This window comes from Meleagris gallopavo, chromosome Z (genome assembly GCF_905368555.1).
Source record: "Meleagris gallopavo chromosome Z, MGAL_WU_HG_1.1, whole genome shotgun sequence".
NCBI lineage: Eukaryota > Metazoa > Chordata > Aves > Galliformes > Phasianidae > Meleagris > Meleagris gallopavo.
The window spans coordinates 13,790,998-13,810,208 of record NC_139435.1 but is presented as its reverse complement, the minus strand read 5'-3'; the positions used below and the strand labels follow the sequence as shown (position 1 = coordinate 13,810,208).

The following is a 19,211-nucleotide window of genomic DNA, read 5'->3' as shown; positions in this document are numbered from 1 at the left end:
TTCTGACATTTCAGAGTTCATTTACCAATAGGTTTAAAGTATAATTATAAGCAAGTACTGAGGACTGTCAGAATCTGATTTGTGGATTGAACTGTAGGTGTGAATCTCAAACTAATGCGGTTTATTTATCTGCAATCACAGGCTGTGTCAACCAAAGGTCTGCTAAATTAGTAACACAGTCTGGGCCAGTGCTGGGCACAGTATGTCCTATCTCCTTCTACAAATTTAGGTATGTAGTTCTATTTTTAACTAAATAAACATCAATAAGTGAAAACACCAATGCCAGCAGGTATTGCTTGTGTTCAAAGGAAAGCTGTATTCTTCTTGAGTCAGTAAGAAATACTTGATTTCTCCTTGCAAAATCTCTGTTTTCCACGAACACTGAATTATCTGCAATAAAACACATTCTGTCAGGACAGATCAAAGACAATATATTTATTAAACTTTGAGGAAAACAAACAAAACACTGACATAAGGAAAGTTAAATAGAAACTGAAAGACACATCTTCTGACCGGCGAATAATGGCTTGTGTGACCAGTAAAGTACCAAAATGACATTCTGAGTTTGATTGAGGTATTTAACTATTTTTGGCAATAGAAACAGAGTAAGAAACTTCTTCCAAACACACATAGGCTTTACTTGCATTAGTGTCTATCATCTATGAAATTTTATATGAAACTAAATAATGTAGCTGTTAGAAAAATATAGCAGCAAATTAGCAGAATACCTAATGCACATTTACCATAAAGTACGTTCTAAACGTAAAAATCCCACCCAATAGTTGGGCTCAGTTCTGTAGCCCTTGGTCACAAAGAGAGCATCAGTGAGTTCAGTGGGAGACATCATGAGCAAGATCTGCATTCACGGCACGTCATACACTTCTGTTCATGTCAGAGAAAGGCAATGAACATCCCCATTTGCTTTATCAGAAGAACCCTGCTATGATGGAGCTATAGTCTAGTAAGGTAACTTCTGAAGCAATAAAAACTCATTGCAAAGCTCTGTCAAGTTCTTTACATATTTAAGAATAAGAGAACTTCCCCACTTGGTTTTGGTTTTCTCACACCCTTTCTTTCTTACGTCTGCCTAGCGCAGTCAGAGGAGAGTCAGAGGAAAAATCCTTTTTAACAACACTGTATTCAATTCCTGTGTTCCACTGACGACTTTAAATCTATTTATAGCTTAAAAAATCAACTGCTGGCCAAATCCTGAAGTCCTTATTTTCTTAATCAATACTTCATGTGTCACAGTCTAATAACTGTGTGGTAGCTTTGTCCATCGGAGGGCTTCAGAAGTTGGTCAAATACGAAAAGATTATGCTGCTAAATCACCAGAGCTTATTCATGTGTTTTCAAAAATTTTCAGTGAAAGTGTACTTCCATACTCCTTAATACTGTGGTCATTGAAATCTTGCTTTAAAAAAGTATATTATCATTAACCAGAATTTGATGAATAACAGAAATTTTTGTCCAAATATTTTGTATAGTTTAAAGTTTTCTACAAAACTTTAAATTTCATGTCTATTTCTACACTAGTTACCATAAGAAAGCAATAGGATCAATTACTCTAAGTTCCTAAAATATTTCAAAATTTCTCAACAGATTTCTTTGGAGGTATAAAATGGCTCTGCAAAATCTATTTTTAACTTTTGCTGCAAACAAAGCTCTTATAAAACAGAAAACTCGTTTTCAAGACTGCAGCACTTACATTCCTTGGATGGGCCATCATAATTAAACTACATCATGTAGTGTAATATAAAACATCTACACTTTTGTGACTAAAATATTAAAATACATTTTATTAATTTATGTAGATCAAAATAGATGCTTTATTCAAACTACTTCTGTGGATTTTTTCACCTCATGCTCAGTTCCCAATTATTATAGAAAGATCTCTGTCAACTGCATGATTTTACTAAATTCTCAGATTTTAGACCACCTGATTTTTAGCTTTACAAAAAGCATGATTTACTGTACATTAAACATAGTCACTTCAATGTTTAGCATCACAAAAATCAACACCCACAAGAACAAGACAGTCACGGCAGTTAAGCAGTCTCAAGACAAATTCATAGATAATATTTACAGAACAAGAGGAATATTATGATGAATATTTTATGTTTCAACATTTGAGATAAACTTATAAGAACCACGACAAATGTTTAGACTTCATTTCGGTTTCAGCACACAAGCCGAAGCTGACTCTCTGCTGTGAAATACTGCACACATCTAGTCAAAGAATTGCTACGGCATGATTTTGTTCAGCTGGTCTGTGCTCACATAGCCACAAGACATATTAAATTCTTTCTCTGGCACAGGCAGTGCAGTTGCATTGAGCACAAGGCCTTGTGGAGAGTGAACTATGTGAATAGAAGTGTAGTCTGGGACAGGCATTTCCATACTTGGGGTTTCTGCCATTGAAGCTCCAAGACTGATACCAGTAGTGGTAAGGCTTTCTGTGGTGAAGTAAGTGTCCTCATTACAGCTTTGCTCCTGAACACGCGGCTCATCCTCTTCCTGGGAAATCACAGCAATGTATTTTTTCACATCTGCCTCGCAGAAATAGGCATTGTCCATGGTGAAGTTTTGTTCCATGCAGCCTTCACACTGTGCTCTCCACACCTGGGCTTTCTGCCCTGGAGAAAGTACAACACTTCCAGCTGGAGTAATATCACTCACTTGAGCATAGAAGTCAGTGTTTATCAGAGAATTCTGGTTACTTAGCTGAGTTTGGACTGATGGACTAGCTGAGTCAGTGCTCTCTGCAAAAGGAGGCCATGACTCTCTGCTTTCAGACCAAGTACTAGTACGTGGCTGTTGGGTATCTGTGTTGGCAAGACTTCGAAGTGCCTCATCATCATCTTTCCTATGAAGGCACAAGAGATCCCCTTCTTTTTCAGTTACCTTCTTGAACTGATCAATATCAGAGATGGCATCACATGTGTCGCTTGCACTGAAGTCTGTCTCTGGAATATCTGGTTCACAACAACTGGCACGTCCAGAATCATCATCCTTTGCTCCCAAACAACTGTGTGACTTCAGACGATCATCACTCAGGAGCCTGTCAGTATCTGAGACTCTGTTCTTTTCATCGGAGTCATCTATGTCCAATTCAATAAACTCAACCCACAAGTCACCATTGTATAGCTGTGTCTTGTAGTTGTCATGGCTGGCTAAGATGGAGTTCACTTCATCTAGCTTTCCTTTCTATAAAACAAGAAAAAACAAATGTTGTATAGGAAAAAAAAAAAAAATTGTGCTTCTAATGATGCAAACTTAAGGAAAGGTAACTGGAGCTGATATAATAATTACAAGAAGGTTTTTTTTGTTGCTTTCATATTTTATGAAAAGTTGTTCTATTGCATCTCCCCACATATTGCTAGACGATGTAATTTTTTTTTCCTAGAGAATTGTTCTGTCTTTGATAGAAATTGTAACCTGCTGCTACTACAGTGATTCCTGCCACAGATATCAGAATGCAACATTACCTTCAAGAGATCTGGGTCAATCCCTTTAATCTTTGGAACTGGCACAGGCGGAAAAATCAGCATTTTTAACCTGGAAAAAAATAAATGATAGTTTTTAATTTACAGCAGTCCTTTTTGAGGAGGCTAGAAAAAGCTTTATGTCGCATTTAGACTTCTTTGCTTCAAAATTGAAATGTTTCAAGATTCAGTTTAAAATCATGCTAAGGAAAAGAATATTTTTTTCTTACATTCTAAACTAAAGCAAAACAAAACAAACCCTAGGTTTTTGTAGCCTGCCTTGTTGGAATCACATAAATTTATGCTGAACTCCACTCTGACTCCATTCAGTTATTTAAATGCTTTATATAAGGAGAATAATTTCCTAGAGCATTGCCAATTGTTTCCCTTTTTATCTTTTCCCAAAGGCTTTTTTTTTTTTTTTTTTTTTTTTGATGGATAGAGTAGTTCTTGCATGAGTCCAATTAATTTAAACAGGGGAACAGAAAAAGAAAGTTGGCTAGGCCAATATTTTGTTGTCTGCAAGACAGCTTTGATGCAAGAATTAATATACAGTAACAAGAAGGTTTTATTATTGTTGAAAAAAAAACTTGCTTATGTGTGTTCATGCTGCCGAGACATTATTTTAATCCTTCATAAAATGAATTTAAAGTTCCCTGAGAAAATAACTAATAATTAGCTACGGTCATGCGTATCCTCTTCCATTTTACCTCTCTGTTTCTTTTTGCAAACACATAAATTGTAATCCCAAAAGGAAAATTCAACATTTTCTTTATACTGGATTATTTCTGTATTTTAGAAGGTAAATCTGAGTCCACAAATCAGATATTCTGACAGGATTGGGAACTAATCCATCTAATGACACAGTCCAAGGATTTAACCACTCACTGACTCAAGAAACAGTTCAGGAAGCTCCTTTATTAGCTTCAGATAACTGTAACCTGTGTGTCTCAAGGCTCGATCCTATGGCATCTGTTCTAAGGAGCGTGGTTCAGAATTTTTGGGAAACAAAAGTTGAAACAGAAATGAATTGGGATCTTTTCAGATACAGGAAAAAATGGATCCTGGATATTTTGCATTACTGGAAACCTAAGAAGTCCATTTCCCTGCAAGAGTTGCTATCACTCCTACCTCCACATGTACCACTTTGAAGGGTGGAGGCCCATAGGTCCAGAAATACATGACAGATATATGGCTGTCGCTGGAGAAAAGCCTCCTTCAGCAATCATTATGAGCACTGAATGAGCTGTGATTAGAGACATTCTTCAGCCCTTTTTGGGATTTTTTGAGAATAAGTTGCTCCTTGCTCAGTGTGCTGAACAGTAAGCTCCTGGTCCCACACATGACCCATCTGACACACAGAGCTTCTTCTATTGCAGAGAGTGGCCTTTGGGAAGTTAAGCATTACTAAAATGCAGTGTTGCCTGCCTAACCTATTTTTTTAGTGGCAGCTCCCGCTGTACCATCTTGTTTTTATTTCAGTGACTTGTACTTACCTGGTATGTACAAAATATCTCAGTGATCACTGTCAATGTGTATATATAAGCTTACTGAGAATATGTATATGTGCACTGGGCTTAGACCATAGTGCTGTTCTACAGTGGATTAATTCTGTCAAAATCTGTCCCTGAACACATATTTCAGGGAATGAATTCGCTGTGAGACCACTATCTCTTTCTTATAAATGTGTCATTGTGTCATTTATAAAAATGACAGAACCCTGAGTTTTGTTTTATTTCATCCCTGTTATTTATAGGAGGCACAGTCTATCCACAGATACCAAATGCCACCCCATAATTCAAGTTCTTTCCTGTGGCTCAGTGAGGTAGTCAGAGATTACTGGAATAGCCTTAGAACAAAGCCAAATATATAGCCATATGTTTGAGTGAAACTTTTGAGCAGAAGTGTGTAAAAAATACTGTTTACAAAATTTGAATGGACTAAAAATACACCAATTGCCTTCAAAGTCTACATAAACTAAGTAAATTCCATATTATAAATTGTTCTGCAATCCAAACAGAACTGGAGTTGCCAGCAAAATCAGACTCCTGCTCAAAGCCCACTATGCACATGTGCCAGCATTCATGTAGCTTGAGGAGGTGGACAGTGATCATCAAAATAGTTTCTAGCCTCCCAGATGAGATGAAGTTGAAGCATCCTTTTCTTAAACTACAAATAAATGAAATATGACAGATAAAGGTCTCTACCTTGGCTGTTTAGACAGCAGGATTAAGATCACTGTTATGGCCAGCCCACACACTCCAAAGACGACAACTAAGAACCAGGGAAACTCGATTTCTGGAAACAGAGAACAGAAACATTAGCAAGAATCTGCATCCCTGTTGCATCTTCAACTTACACCTTTTCTGCAGCCACCTGCGAATTCCAAAGTCAGAAAAACTGATAGGAACATTTTTTGTTAGATAAACGTGAAAGTTCTGTAGCAAGAAGAAATAAAAACAATCTGATATCAATAGTTTCCATGCTGCATTTGTGAGTCCACTGAGACTGCTTGCAAAAAGAGTCTGAACTTTTTGACACGAGCAAGATCATAGCACAGACAATATATATAGCAAAAGCAGACTGGAGGAAAATTCTGTCAGCTGGGAGCATGCTACCAAGTAGACCCCTTTGTAGTCATGTTACTGCTTCTGTTAGCCCGAGCACAGAGAACCTTACTAACGGCGTGTACCTGTGCTAAATCATGGGCACCATAGTGGCATCAGAAACGATGATACCACTTTTTCTGAAGGCAGAATATTAATTATGTTGTGAGCTGTGCCAATTGCAAAAAAAAAAAAAAAGTTTTTTACCTTGCAGACAGCTATATAGAGAGAATTTCAGGCCACTGATAAAAGTGATTTGGCAGAGATGAAGAACAATGCTGATAAATGAAATGTTTTATCTTTTAAATAATGTCAGCTGCTTACTGTAATGATAACCGTGAACTGTAAATTCAATTGTATTTAAGCTGACACTGCAGAGTACAAACTATAGAAAAATTTATTCTGGCTGTAGACAAGATTTTTCTCACTTCTTCCCAATTTTAGATTTTATATTCAAACTTCACTTTTAGGGTCAAAAAATACTGGGCAGGAAGCTTTAGAATTCTATACCATGTATAGTGGCCTATACATGAACATATGGCCTTCTAGGAAAGAGAAATATTCAGTTTCAGACATCTGCTCCCAGCTTAAGTCGTTAACTTCATATTTTCAAACATGACTATTTGAAGTTCTATATAGTTATTTCTTTGTTAGACAGGACTCAGTTCTAATATAGAACCAGTAACTTCTAACATCAGTGAGACCAGAGTCCAGCTGCTTAAAAAAATTAGAATACTACATATGAATTTACTACATGTGAATTTAAGTACTTAATACAGAAAATGTCAAATATGAATTCCTACAGGCGAAACACAAAACAAGGAACATAACATTTTGTCATTCTATACTTCCTCAGTTTTCCTCTGTGAACTTCCAGCTTGTGTCATAATGTAGCAATTCCGTAGATGAAGGAGAACTGACCTTCAAATAAGATTGTTGCTGCTGTATGACAAGCACAGATATGAATCCACTTGCAGAACGTGGATTGCAGTGAATGAAGCAAACTGCTAGGCCTTAGATTCTCATAGTATTTTTTGTTCATATGCAAACACACACAATGCAGACCAATTTGTGTTAACAAAACCATATGGACAGAACACTAGCTAAACTAGGTAAGCTGCTAAAAAGGGGATTCTGGCAAGACTGTGAAAGATTACAGGTTTGCTGTATTTCCATTGATACTTCAGAAAATGAAGTTAAGCAGTTTGTTAAAATAATTTACTGCAGAGTTCATCTTGTGAAAAGTTTAGAAAAAGGCACTGTCTCATTCTTCTGATAGAAAAAAATGCAGTGCTGCTTTTAACAGCAGTTTTGAAACAAGTACAAGCACAAAAGAAAGAAATAGAAAAATACTGTCCTTGACAGTATCAGGCAGATCAGGAAAGCACAGCATTCTGATAAAAGACTTAGAAAACAGTGTAACAATGTGATAGAAACCACAATTCCCCCTTCATCGCTGGAATGCTCTCCTTACAAAATGGAGGTTGAGGTTTATCTGTCTTCATTTTAGGCTGTATAGCACGTGTAGGAGCAGATACTATTTCTGATCCTCAAAGCTACCTCAGAGCTGGGAAACAGTTGCTGAATTTACTTCTGAACCTGCATGTAACTTCCACGCTCTTAATCTCACCAAATGACTTGCATGTGGTAGGCTCAATTATCAACCCATTCAAGCATACAACATCAAAAGTACGGAGAAAAAAAGCAAAAAGATGGCAATGGTTATAAGAACACTTTGATGCATTTCTCTCATTTACCTTCGGCACAATGAACAAATTCAGTGCCTGCTTGAGTAAAGGAAACATAGAGGATTTCACTGAAATCTCCAAACTTTTCGGAGGTACGCTGTCTTGATCGGACTCGGACCTCATAATCTCGTCCCATCTTCAGAGAATACAGTGGGACCACCGTTGAGAGCCTGGGTTCTAACTGCAAAGACAGAAAGGCTGTGATACATTTGAGTGAGTTGTACCTGCAATTTTACACTGCTTCTTGGTTTCAGAAATTAACACTCAAAGGTATTTTTTCTGCTTGGAACATTAAGGATACAGTGAGAAGAGTTCAGAGAGAAGTCACACCGTTTACTTCAGACTTACTAGCTAGACACTGGACTTCCAGGAGACGAAAAGCTAAGAATCAAAGCTCCCTAAATACTCTGTGAAGAAAGGCAGCTGTGACTAACTCCACTGGTTTTACCAAACTGTAAATTCTTCTTACAGTTAAGATACAACCTCACTGACATCACAATGCTAAAAAATTTGCTAAAATAACATGGGAGCCTTAAAATAACTGCGATTCCCTCCCTCTGAAGAATTAATTTTACAAAGAAAAATGATTTACAGGCTTAAAAAACAAATTTATTGCACCTAACAAATCTAATTATTTTGCAAAGGTTGCATAGTTCTCAAAATCTTCAAGGATATATAAAATGAGAAAATGCAAAAAGAGTCTAGTAGAGCTGGCATCACATTCTAGGTCTTGAGATGTCTATATTACTTGCAACATTCTTGCTGCTGTGTATCAAACTATGTAGGAAATCATATTGGAGGTCTTAATACACAATATCACTCTTTACTCCTCCTCCTCATATAAGAATATGTATTTTAGCTCTGACTATATTGTAGGAGTATACACAATCGAGTAGAATAAGCAAAATGTACACAAAATAGAAATCCACATGGCAGGTATTATATTCTATGTTAACTTCAGTAAATTTACCTCCATGGGGATAAGAATTAAAACTACCTGAAAAACAATAGCCACTGAAAACTTCAAAGAAGCATCATCAATACCTTCCAATTATCACCACTGCTGCACGATCTACACTCAAAACACGTTCTGTTGTTAGACATGATCTGTGGAGTACTTGTCATCCTTGACGCCTCTAGATGCAAGTGTTCCCACAGGTGACCATTCAGATTTTGGATGAGGAAGTGATGACCACAGACAGATTACTTTTTTTCTGCTGATAATGGAAGCCAACCCAACTGGAAAGCTTGGAGAAGGGAATACAATCTATACTACTCTACTTTACTAATTTTCTGCAATAAAAGCCATAAAAAATAGCACACTCATTTTTACTGTAGATAAATTATTTTTTTCTGGAACACTTAATGCAGATTCTTCAGAAAGGGATGCTGGCCACACTCAACTTTATGTACCCCAGATAATAGCAGCAGCTGGAAAAGGCAGCATGCAAGCCAACACAGAGAGCTGAAGAACATCAAGTAGAGTTACTGTAGCTGAGTAACTGAAGTGACCTGAAATTGCAAGACAGTTAAATGAAAAATTGAATGATGTACGTGAAAAATCAAACAGGTTAATCCCAAAACCTATACAAAAATTGCAAGGCTCAGCAAAGAGAATTTAATAGAATTTAAGTACGGAGAATTCTTTTCTATGTTACTTTTTTGTATCAGAGTTATCCACCATTATGATGTATCTGTGCGCTCTGAGATTATTTTCTGTGTACAAATTAAATTAATTACTAATTAATTAATAATTTAATCAAAGCATAAGAGGACATCCCTTCCTTTACTGCTTCTACACTCATTTTAGAAGGTATTTGTAGGAAAGAATGCACAGGGAGAAACTGCTACTCCCCTACTATCAGTAGGGATTTTGCTATTCACGTCAAGATTTTGTTCAGAAATTTGGCTTTTGTATTCTAATTAACAGGGGCTCAATGCCATGTTTGTGGTTTTAAAATGAAAGGTGCAGTAACACACAATACGTACAGCTCCAGTACAACATAAATACTTTTTTCTTGAGGCAAATACAGTATTCAGGAATATCAGTTTTCTGCAAGAAGAAATACTGAACTTCAAGTTTTGCTGTCCTGGGGAGAATCAATCCCAAGGCATATTGGAATTAATAATGGTACTGGAGCAAGAACAAAGGTTTGGAAGGGGGCTTATATGATTGATACCTTAAGGATTATAAAAAAAATAGAAACTGTATTTTTAAAGAGGTATCTATATTGTCATTTTTGTAAATCTTTTAAGAAGTCAGCAGATTTTCATGTTAAGGATTTATGGCAAAAGTTAGTCATTTAAAATGTGGAGATAATACAGAAAATACAGCATAGACAAATATAGAAATAAATTCAGGCAAGTATTTGAAAAAAGTTACAGACAATATAGGGCCTGTTAGTCTTGACTCTTACCAACAAGAGGAGACTGAAAAACATAATATTAAAAAGGATCAGAGGAAAGAAGGAGTCCAAGGTCTGTCTTAGCTATGTTTCAGCTGGTAAACCTGCCTTTTGGAGATTAAGACAAATTCTCAGCAGTATTACCTGCTTTCCTTCTGCCGTTTACCTCAATTCATTCTAGTAAGAAAATAAAGGAAGAGTTGTGGTCTGAGAAGACATTACATCGGTCAGGTATTCAGAAAAAAGTCTATATATGCAAATATTCTACAACATCCTGACCGTAAGTCTCTATATACATTCAGGTAAGGTGGGTAGAATAATTTCCCCCATAACAGGAAGACTCCATGAAAAGTTAGTGATTTTTAGAATAAAATGGAAAAGATTCAAGAATTAAACACCTCATGCTTTCATGGACTACCTATACATTCACAAATTATACATTTCTGTCTTGTTTGAAATTTATGTGTTTTACCAATGCCTTGAATTCATTAGCTTATTGATCCAATTTTAGAACATAATTCAATCTTTTAAAAAATTCATTAGAACAATATTTAAAACTATTAGAACACTGAAGAATCTGGACAGACATAGTGACATTTTACAAATGTAAGATTCCTGTTCCATATACTAAAAATACTGTGTACTTTTTCAAATAGCTGAGGCTTAGGAAAAACAACAGAGAAGCATTTTATCCTTGAAAACCTTTATGTATCTGATTACTGCTACACTTTGCAATATAACACAGGGATTTCAGGATCTCATAATCATACTTGTATACCAGCTATCTTGATATATAAAGTTAAAATGTCTGCCAGAAAATTTCAGAAGAATATGTGTTTATTGTTTAAAATTTAAGGTATCATGTAATTAGCATTCACAATACTGTAGCTTTTCAAAATGGGACAAATGGGGGAGGGACAGACCAAGCCTGCACTGGACTATGACTACTGCATAATAAACATTTCCTCCATACCTCCTTCCATTTTGTCTCATTAACTTCTTTGTACTGCAATTCATACTCCAGAGTAATCCATCCTTTCTGAACATCTGCTGTTGGTGGTGGATCCCATCGTACTTGAATATCCCCATGGATCCCAGTCTGACTAGTATTTAGCAGAGTCCAGTTAAGATGCACAGGGGGATCAGGTAGTACTGTTTAAACAGAGTATTTGGAATAAAACAACCAGTTTTCAAATCAAAATGACCATTCTTACTATAAGAGCTACATTATTTCAAGACTAAAAAAAGCATATTGACCACACATTTGCTGATTAAAATCTAAACCTATGAACATCAATGACAAAATCACTAGATGTCTGGTAACAAGAAGGTAGCTAGCCACCAACAGCAGACGTGCTCTGCATAAATCTCAGCTGAATAGTTAATAAAGAAGACTAAGAATATACTACCTATTTAATTATGATTTCCAAAAGTGGCTTATAAAACACTGAGACATAAACAACTCTCCATCAGAATTTATAGTGAGTTCTCTTGACAAGTAATTGAAGTCACACAGAATACAAATATCTGGTAACAACCTCAGAAATAATGCAGAAATACACTGAAAATCAGTATCTGAAAAGTAATTCTGATGTTGCTCAGCTGAACAAAAGGGCACAGTGGGTACATTCTAGTCACTTGTAGGAATACAGTCTTAACTGCATGTGCATACACCATTGATAATGACCAGCAAAGATGTCTGGAAATCCCAGTCACAATTCATACTACACTAAATATAACATCTAACCCAGAAATGCTAAACATCCTGACTCTGCAGACGTTTTGATTCAGGAACAAAAGTCTATTTGGTTCAGGAACAAAAATCTGTGGGGCTCCAGAATCTTGCAGAATCAAGACTTTAGCACCATTCTTGATCACAGTGACCAAGGGTACATAAGCATTCCCTAGAAAGGAATCAGTGACAGCAAAGATAAACACTGACGCACACACTTGAGAGCACTGGTACTCATAAAGTAAAATGACATATTTGCTTTCACCCTTTTAGATTGCTCTCAACAGTGGCAATATTATCTAGATGTAGATCACATTATATATTTTATAAATTCAAATTGCCTCCTATATGTATTATTTTATAGAAACTGTTCTCAGGGGGAGAATTCAAATAAAGTATGAAAGCTTACAGAATCACACCTACTGCACTAAAAAACTATAGAGATAAAATGCATAATGGAAGGGTACCTATTTCATCAACACTGAAACATTTTTCATCAAATACTTCGTCTTTATTGGCAAGCTTAACACAATACGGTATCCAAATCGAGGTGTAGGATGTGTTGAAGTAACAGCTATTTTCTCCTGCAGTGATATAATCAGGACATTCTTTCCAGTCTTCATCATTCCTAGAAGGACAACAAAAACATGAGATATGTGAGAGGGAGATTTATGGATTTTACAAAGTACAAACTATAGATGTTAGAAGACATGCTGTTGATAAGTCGTATCTTCTATAGAAGTAAGAAAATGTGTCAGTATTTCCTGTGATTTACAACGGAATGAAACTACTATTCAACCAACCTCCATAAATATTTCATGTACTGCTAGTGGCATTTCTATGCCTTGGATGGCATTTCTGAAAGAACAGTCAGAGAGTCATTTAACATGCCTTTAAGTAACTGCTCTTCAGGCAAAATTAATCGCAATAAGGCACCTATCTGTATGATGAGATCCAAAACTTGAAAGCCAGACTGCAAGGCAGATCAGCGCTGCACCACTTGCAAAACTATGGGCAGTGGACTTCCACTGGTGAAAATGATGGGAATGTAGGCAATGGGACACTTAATACTCACATGGGAAAGTGCCTGAGGGCAAATGCTGACACAAAACAACCCATATCAGCAAGATGTGAAAGAAAAGAGAAGAAATACAGAGAAAAAGCTATCTTACTTGGGATAAAGAACTTCTAAAACACTGGAAGTACTAGCAATAAAACCACCTTTTTCCACTCCTATTCTGTTCAAACATTTATGAGTGCTCTTTGTAAATACAAGAACTGTAATAGGAAATGTCACTTTTGTATGTTTCATTTTATCTCTTAAAAAGAAGAGAAACTAGCAAATTTGAAGAGTGACGTGAATTCTTGGACTAAGAGTTGTTATGGATTTTGTAGGGTCATTCTCATAAGACCAAGCTGAAATGAACCAGAAGGTCAAAACAATAGAAATCCTTCAGTTAAAGCAAAATGGGAACAACTAGTTTACTAGAAATATTCTACAAGAAAAGTAAAAGATTTTTATGCATTGTTTCTGAAATATCTCAGAATGAACAGATGCCATTCCTGATCTTTCTCTCAATACTATCTCTCAGCCCAAATATAGACTGAATAGGGAACTTTTCAGCAATTACAGTCTCAGTTTGCTAAAGATATAATGTTAATGCTCTTCCTTACTAAGAGTTGCTCATACTGTACAGGAGGATTAGGCTTAAACAATTATTCCAATTGCATCCTTCAATGCTGGAGTGGGTCTTTAAGACATAAAAAAGACAGATGCTACATAAGTGAAAGGGAAGCGTTTGTGTCACTAGGCAAGAGTCTTGTGCTTATCTGATGAGACCAGACACTTCTCTAAAGGAAATGCTGTAGCTCTGTCAAAGCCAGGACTTGATAAAGGTCAGACACTTCAGATGCTATGGCTCATGTTAAACAAGAGACTGAGTTACTTGATATAGTTGAATCCTGAGCTTTAAATACTGCTTGCCCCTTGAAACAGAAATACTTCTAACATGATTTTTCAGTTCACATCTTTTACTGTAGCATACTAATTTTTGAGGCAAAGATGAAATACATGATCTTTTCAACATATGTGGAACTGAGCTTAATTTTTTAAAGTTTGTACCATCTTTGTGGATGCCACTGATGTTGTCAGCTCAACATTTACACTTTAACAGTGTTTTTGCTTTGGGTCCCTGTATTTCTAGGTCTTAGAAAGGTAACGAAGAAAACAAGCTTTGTTGTGAAGCTTTTTCCTGAGCAAATTTATTATCACCTGCAGGAAGTTTCTGTAAATCAGAAAGGTTGAAAGCCAGTACATTAGATGGAAGAGAAACACACATCCTTCTCCTATTGCTCTGAGTAAAAAGGCTTCTGTTTCCCAATTAGCCATTACTGCTAGTGGGTATGTCCTCTTTCTGGCTAATCATTTTACAAGCAGAAATTTACAAAAACTGCAGTGGAACGTAAATCTGAACTACACAGAACTCTGTGAAACATAATCCCCAGTCTCAGAGTATGGTTTTTACCTAGATCTGCACATTCAGACTTATTAGCAATAATTTAGCAGTTGACCAATGAGTGTTTTATACAACTTTAATAAAAACTGAAAAGGGCTTGTATACAAATTCTTCTTCAGTACACAGACATATTGAATATCACAGCTACATGTTAAATTGTTAGGAAGCAAACTGAGGTTCCCTATTAGAAATTCCTTTCCCAACCCATACAGAGTTCAATTTCAGATTCTGAAGCCAAGATCTACATTTGGTAAGAATGTTTTCTTACTGAATTCCCATGTAAAGTTCATGATTGCAAAGTTTGATAATTAACAAATAAATTCAAAAATATGCACTTAAAACACAGTTTTGTGCCCTTCAATACATTATTGTTTGTATTATAGTGAAAAATTAACAACAATGAGTTAACAGGTATATATGAATGCTGCAATGAAAGTAATACCTCATTATGTTGGCCCATGACACCAGGGCCAGATGTTGGGGTATGGCATAGGGCAGAGGGTGAACCTTCCCACTAGTATCCCACTACATTTTGTTGCTGTGTGACAAATGGCAGCAGAGGGGCAGTCTGACACAATGGCATCTGACACGGAAGAGTGTATGAAGCAAAAGGGTGACACTGAATTCCTCCCCTAGCAAAAAATGGCACCCACTGACATTCATTGATGCTTGCTGAATGTTGGTATAGAACCAAACATGGATGTGAGCGCAGTGAGGTGGTGGGCAGTTTGTTTCAGCAGTGGCAAAAGCATCAGTGGTTCTTCTAGGCTGGTGCAGATGTTTATGAGTGCAGTATACATGTTCTTGCTCACTGCTTGCAAAATTGCAGAGCTAACAGTGGTGACTATGTTGAAAAGGACTGTTGTGTAGCTGCAAATTTGCTTTATCAAACAGCATTATTGCACTTTCTGTAGCTGCTGTAGTTTCCAGGGAAATAAGTAGGAGGCATTACTTTTGGAGCAATCTACGTATAGTAGGTTAGAATAAGAATGAATTCCCATCCTTTTCCTCCCTCTTCTACTGCTTTCATATACAACATATACCTTTTCGTACCTTTTCATATACAACAGTTGTATTGTTCCTGAAGTAGTGAGGTTTCCATCAGTCCAATAACACGAAAATGTCTCCAGCTCAGGTGATCTGCATTTGCTGATTTGTGGCCACTGCAGAAGATCTATCAAGAAAAATGGCAGAAGACAGAATCGGATAAATCAAAAGAATACATAAACTGGACCAATATGCTGTTAAAATGAAGCACAGGACTTCTTATACATAATTAACTTTCCTTCCAATTGCTTACGAGCAATGAGGCAAGATATAAATTCTTCTTACATGCATATATCTAGATGTCTACATCTGTAAAAGGCCGAATTTCAAAGATGGATCCAGCTTTCTTTTGTGAGAATGGAGATGTTAGTGCCATGGTCTGGTACCCAGAATGGAGGTATGCCAATGCTAGAGCTGTAGTTCAGTACAGATATACCTGAATTACTCCCGCCTTTCTAAAGAAAAGCTCTGTTTTAAGGGAAGTATGGTACTGCAGAGCTCAGCGCTAGACTAACCAAAGCACTAGATTTACTCACCTGAACAGTTTAGCAGTGTGACGGAGCCTGTATTGCTATCATTAGAGTTGCTACCTTGAACTGAGTTCAGATTTGTGTATTTTTCATTGTGCAGATATAGTCTTACTCTGACAGAGATGAGGACAGCTCAAAAGCATGTGCCTGTTCTGCCACATGCTACTTCAATATTCATAATTTCCATTATTTTTCAAAGCTGAAATTATGCAGATCCATGAAATGACTGGTACAATTGCTCAGCCTTGTCAGCCTTGTGAGAAAAATAAAAACAAAAGCTGTGCATATGATTCACTGCTTTCAAAGTAAGCTTGTAACTTCTTCCTAATTTTTAAAGGTCTAATCAAGCAGTCATTCCAAAATGCCATAATTTCCTACTTGGCCTAGGAAGCTTTCCAGAAGGAATCACAGCAAATGGAAGTGCTTATCTATCTTCACTATCTGTGAGATACAATCATCTGTCAAAGAAAATTTCTCCACAACGCACTCAAAATATTATCAGGTGTTTATGACTGATGAAATGATCCCTGGCCATGAACAACACACCACCACTGGATTCCGCCTGCAAAGCCTTTCACAAATATTTTTGCAGCACTGCAACTGAAAATTTTTGGTACAACTTATTTAAACTCAAATTTGGAAAAAGTATTAAGGTACAGATAACCACATGCATCAGACGTTTCCTCCTACACATGCTGACTGCTTTATTTACAGTCCAGACAGAAATGCTTACGGAATACCAATGCAATTTGTATTTCTTTGGCTTATTGGTTCAAGTTGTGTCCTCTACATTCTGCAGTGACAAGCATCGACATAAGCAGTAACTAATTCATGAATATTAGATGTTTCTGATTTGCTCACTACGCAGTATTGCCTCATTTTACACTTTGGACATTGAACAAGGACTGAACACCTTTATGTAAATTAGAGGTTTGATAAACTTTGTGGCCTATGCCCCCACCAAATATTTTAAATTCTTCTTACCAGCCTCAGATAACAGCTTTTTTAATGACTAAGATTTAAACAGCACATTCCATTTTTCTGAACTTCAAAGAAATTTCATTTTTAAATTGAAACACATTTTCAAACGAAATGTTGCAGCAGAAGGAAAAAAGTCAAACTGTTCTTTTTCAAAAAATACTGAAATGAAACATTTTGGCTACGGCAGTCGGTTTTGTTATGGTATTCAGTATATGATGGCTTCTGCCTAGATCTCAACACGGTTTTGGTTGACCTTGACCTGAATTTATAGAAAACTTTGCATCATTCACCAAACAACTTTCATCTGGCAGAAATCATCATTAACACATGACTGTGACATTGTAAACTATTGTAACAGATTGAAAACAAAATAGAATAAAAGATTCAAGAGTATTATATACATATTTTTTTTTCTATATATCACAGTTTCACCTTTCAAGCTTTCTTTTAATTTAATGAAAACTCATTTAATTATTTAAAAACAAAGCGAAGAAAAACAAAATTTTGTGCCTCTACTTCAGAGACATGAGCAAAATTGCCTCATTCGCAGAATACCTATAATCAGCACGACTCAGGTCTCTCCCTTCTTCTATAAACAAGTGTGGTAATGAAGAAAATGTTATAGTTTTTCCTGTTTCTATCCTGAGCTATGTGAATCAAGAACAAATATAGCTAGTTTCACTCAAGCAGGTGTAAGAATATAAGAAAATGATATATTGGAAAACCCTCGTAAGTTAGGATATTTCTGTTGATGCCTGCACTGTATTTAAGGCTGGGACACACCATATTTAAAGCTCGCACAGACCATGTCCTCATCTCCAGGGGTAGAAGTCACACATTCACTTCTTAAACGGCCAAAGGAATTGAATGGAATAAAACTTCACCACTTTATATGGAAACTAAATTAAGGACTATCAGACATACAAACTGTTCTAGAAAAACTGATAAGAATGCAGCCAGAAGCGCAATCAGTTACGATAGAGAGATCAGCAATGCACACAGAATGCTGATTAAGACGTGTTGTCTTACACTCCAGCTTGAGAGGAATTCCTAAGACCCCATTTTCTTCTCTTCTCCCTTGTGACAGGACTCAGTATTTCATCACACAGGTGTTCCTTTAACACGCACAAGATTTTCTCTGCATGGAACAGATTTATCTGGGATTCATATACTCTTGGTTTTTACTGATTTGCAATTCATATTTTTACTTTTTTAACAACTAGCTCAATTTCTAGCAAAAATTGTTATCTAATCAGTTGCTTCCAGATTCTGTGTCAAGCTTCCAGCCTCCAAAACCACAGGCTTTTGTGTCTGACTGGAGGAAACTTGTCACACTGACTTGTAGAATGCTTGGCACTCTTGGGGTGCATCTTCTCAACTTCTTTTTTGCTACAGGAGGCAATTATCAACATTGTACAGGACCCTGTGTGAGCTCCATCACCCGGACAAACCGTACCAGACTCTGATAAATGAATACAATAGCTCAGTTGAATGCATTTAGGCACAACGGTAATAAATGAATAAAACCACTCATCTCATCCCAGATAATGGTTTGGCTAAGGATGCAGATTCAGCAGCAGGAAACATGGAAAAAAACTAGCAAATCTGTGGTTTCCACCATGCTGGTTCTGGTAGAGGAGTTCTAGTCCTGCCCAGCCAAAATGTTCAGCCGCCACAACTGTGCTGTAAATGAGTAGGATCTCTTTGTGTTTTGCTTTCCTTCTGCTGCGGCCACAGATTAGCCATAGCATAAACTGGCCCAGTCAGAAGTTGTTCTGCCAAAACAGTAGCTGAAACAATGGTGTGGTTTGCAGAAAGAATCAGGAATGCAGACGTGCCATCCCTCTGCTTACATTTGTTTGAGGTCACAGTTTTCCATTTAGGGTAGTTTCAATGCTACATACTCTTTTATGATTTGAAAAGGAATATAATACCATAACAGATCACTGAAAGTTACATGTGGATGGGCTTCAAAACAGAGGAAGTCTTAAAGACAATCTGTCAGAGGGCTAAATCGTTTGGAGATTAAGTTCTCCAGTGTTGTTGTTTTCTTTTTGTTTGCTTATTTAAAAGTCTCTTTAAATAAAACTGTAAAGGGAGCTGGCCTCGAGTATGAACAGCAGTCACTGATGCTGTTAGGTAATCAGTTAGTAAGTGGGGT

At 36.6% G+C, this 19,211-nt stretch overlaps 1 protein-coding gene across 2 annotated transcripts in view; it reads right to left on the bottom strand.

Moving 5' to 3' along the window:
• Positions 1-420: 420 nt before the first annotated feature.
• Positions 421-19,211, bottom strand: part of GHR (growth hormone receptor) — a 132,357-nt gene continuing 113,566 nt past the window's right edge. For both annotated transcript variants that reach the window (XM_085212789.1, XM_085212790.1), the window contains exons 4-10: positions 15,546-15,666; positions 12,444-12,604; positions 11,218-11,396; positions 7,849-8,020; positions 5,693-5,783; positions 3,489-3,558; positions 421-3,207 (exon numbers count right to left, since the gene is read on the bottom strand). In XM_085212789.1, coding sequence (XP_085068915.1) covers positions 2,245-3,207; positions 3,489-3,558; positions 5,693-5,783; positions 7,849-8,020; positions 11,218-11,396; positions 12,444-12,604; positions 15,546-15,666 — 1,757 coding nt within the window. In that variant the 3' untranslated portion in view covers positions 421-2,244. The remainder of the gene's footprint in view (positions 3,208-3,488; positions 3,559-5,692; positions 5,784-7,848; positions 8,021-11,217; positions 11,397-12,443; positions 12,605-15,545; positions 15,667-19,211) is intronic.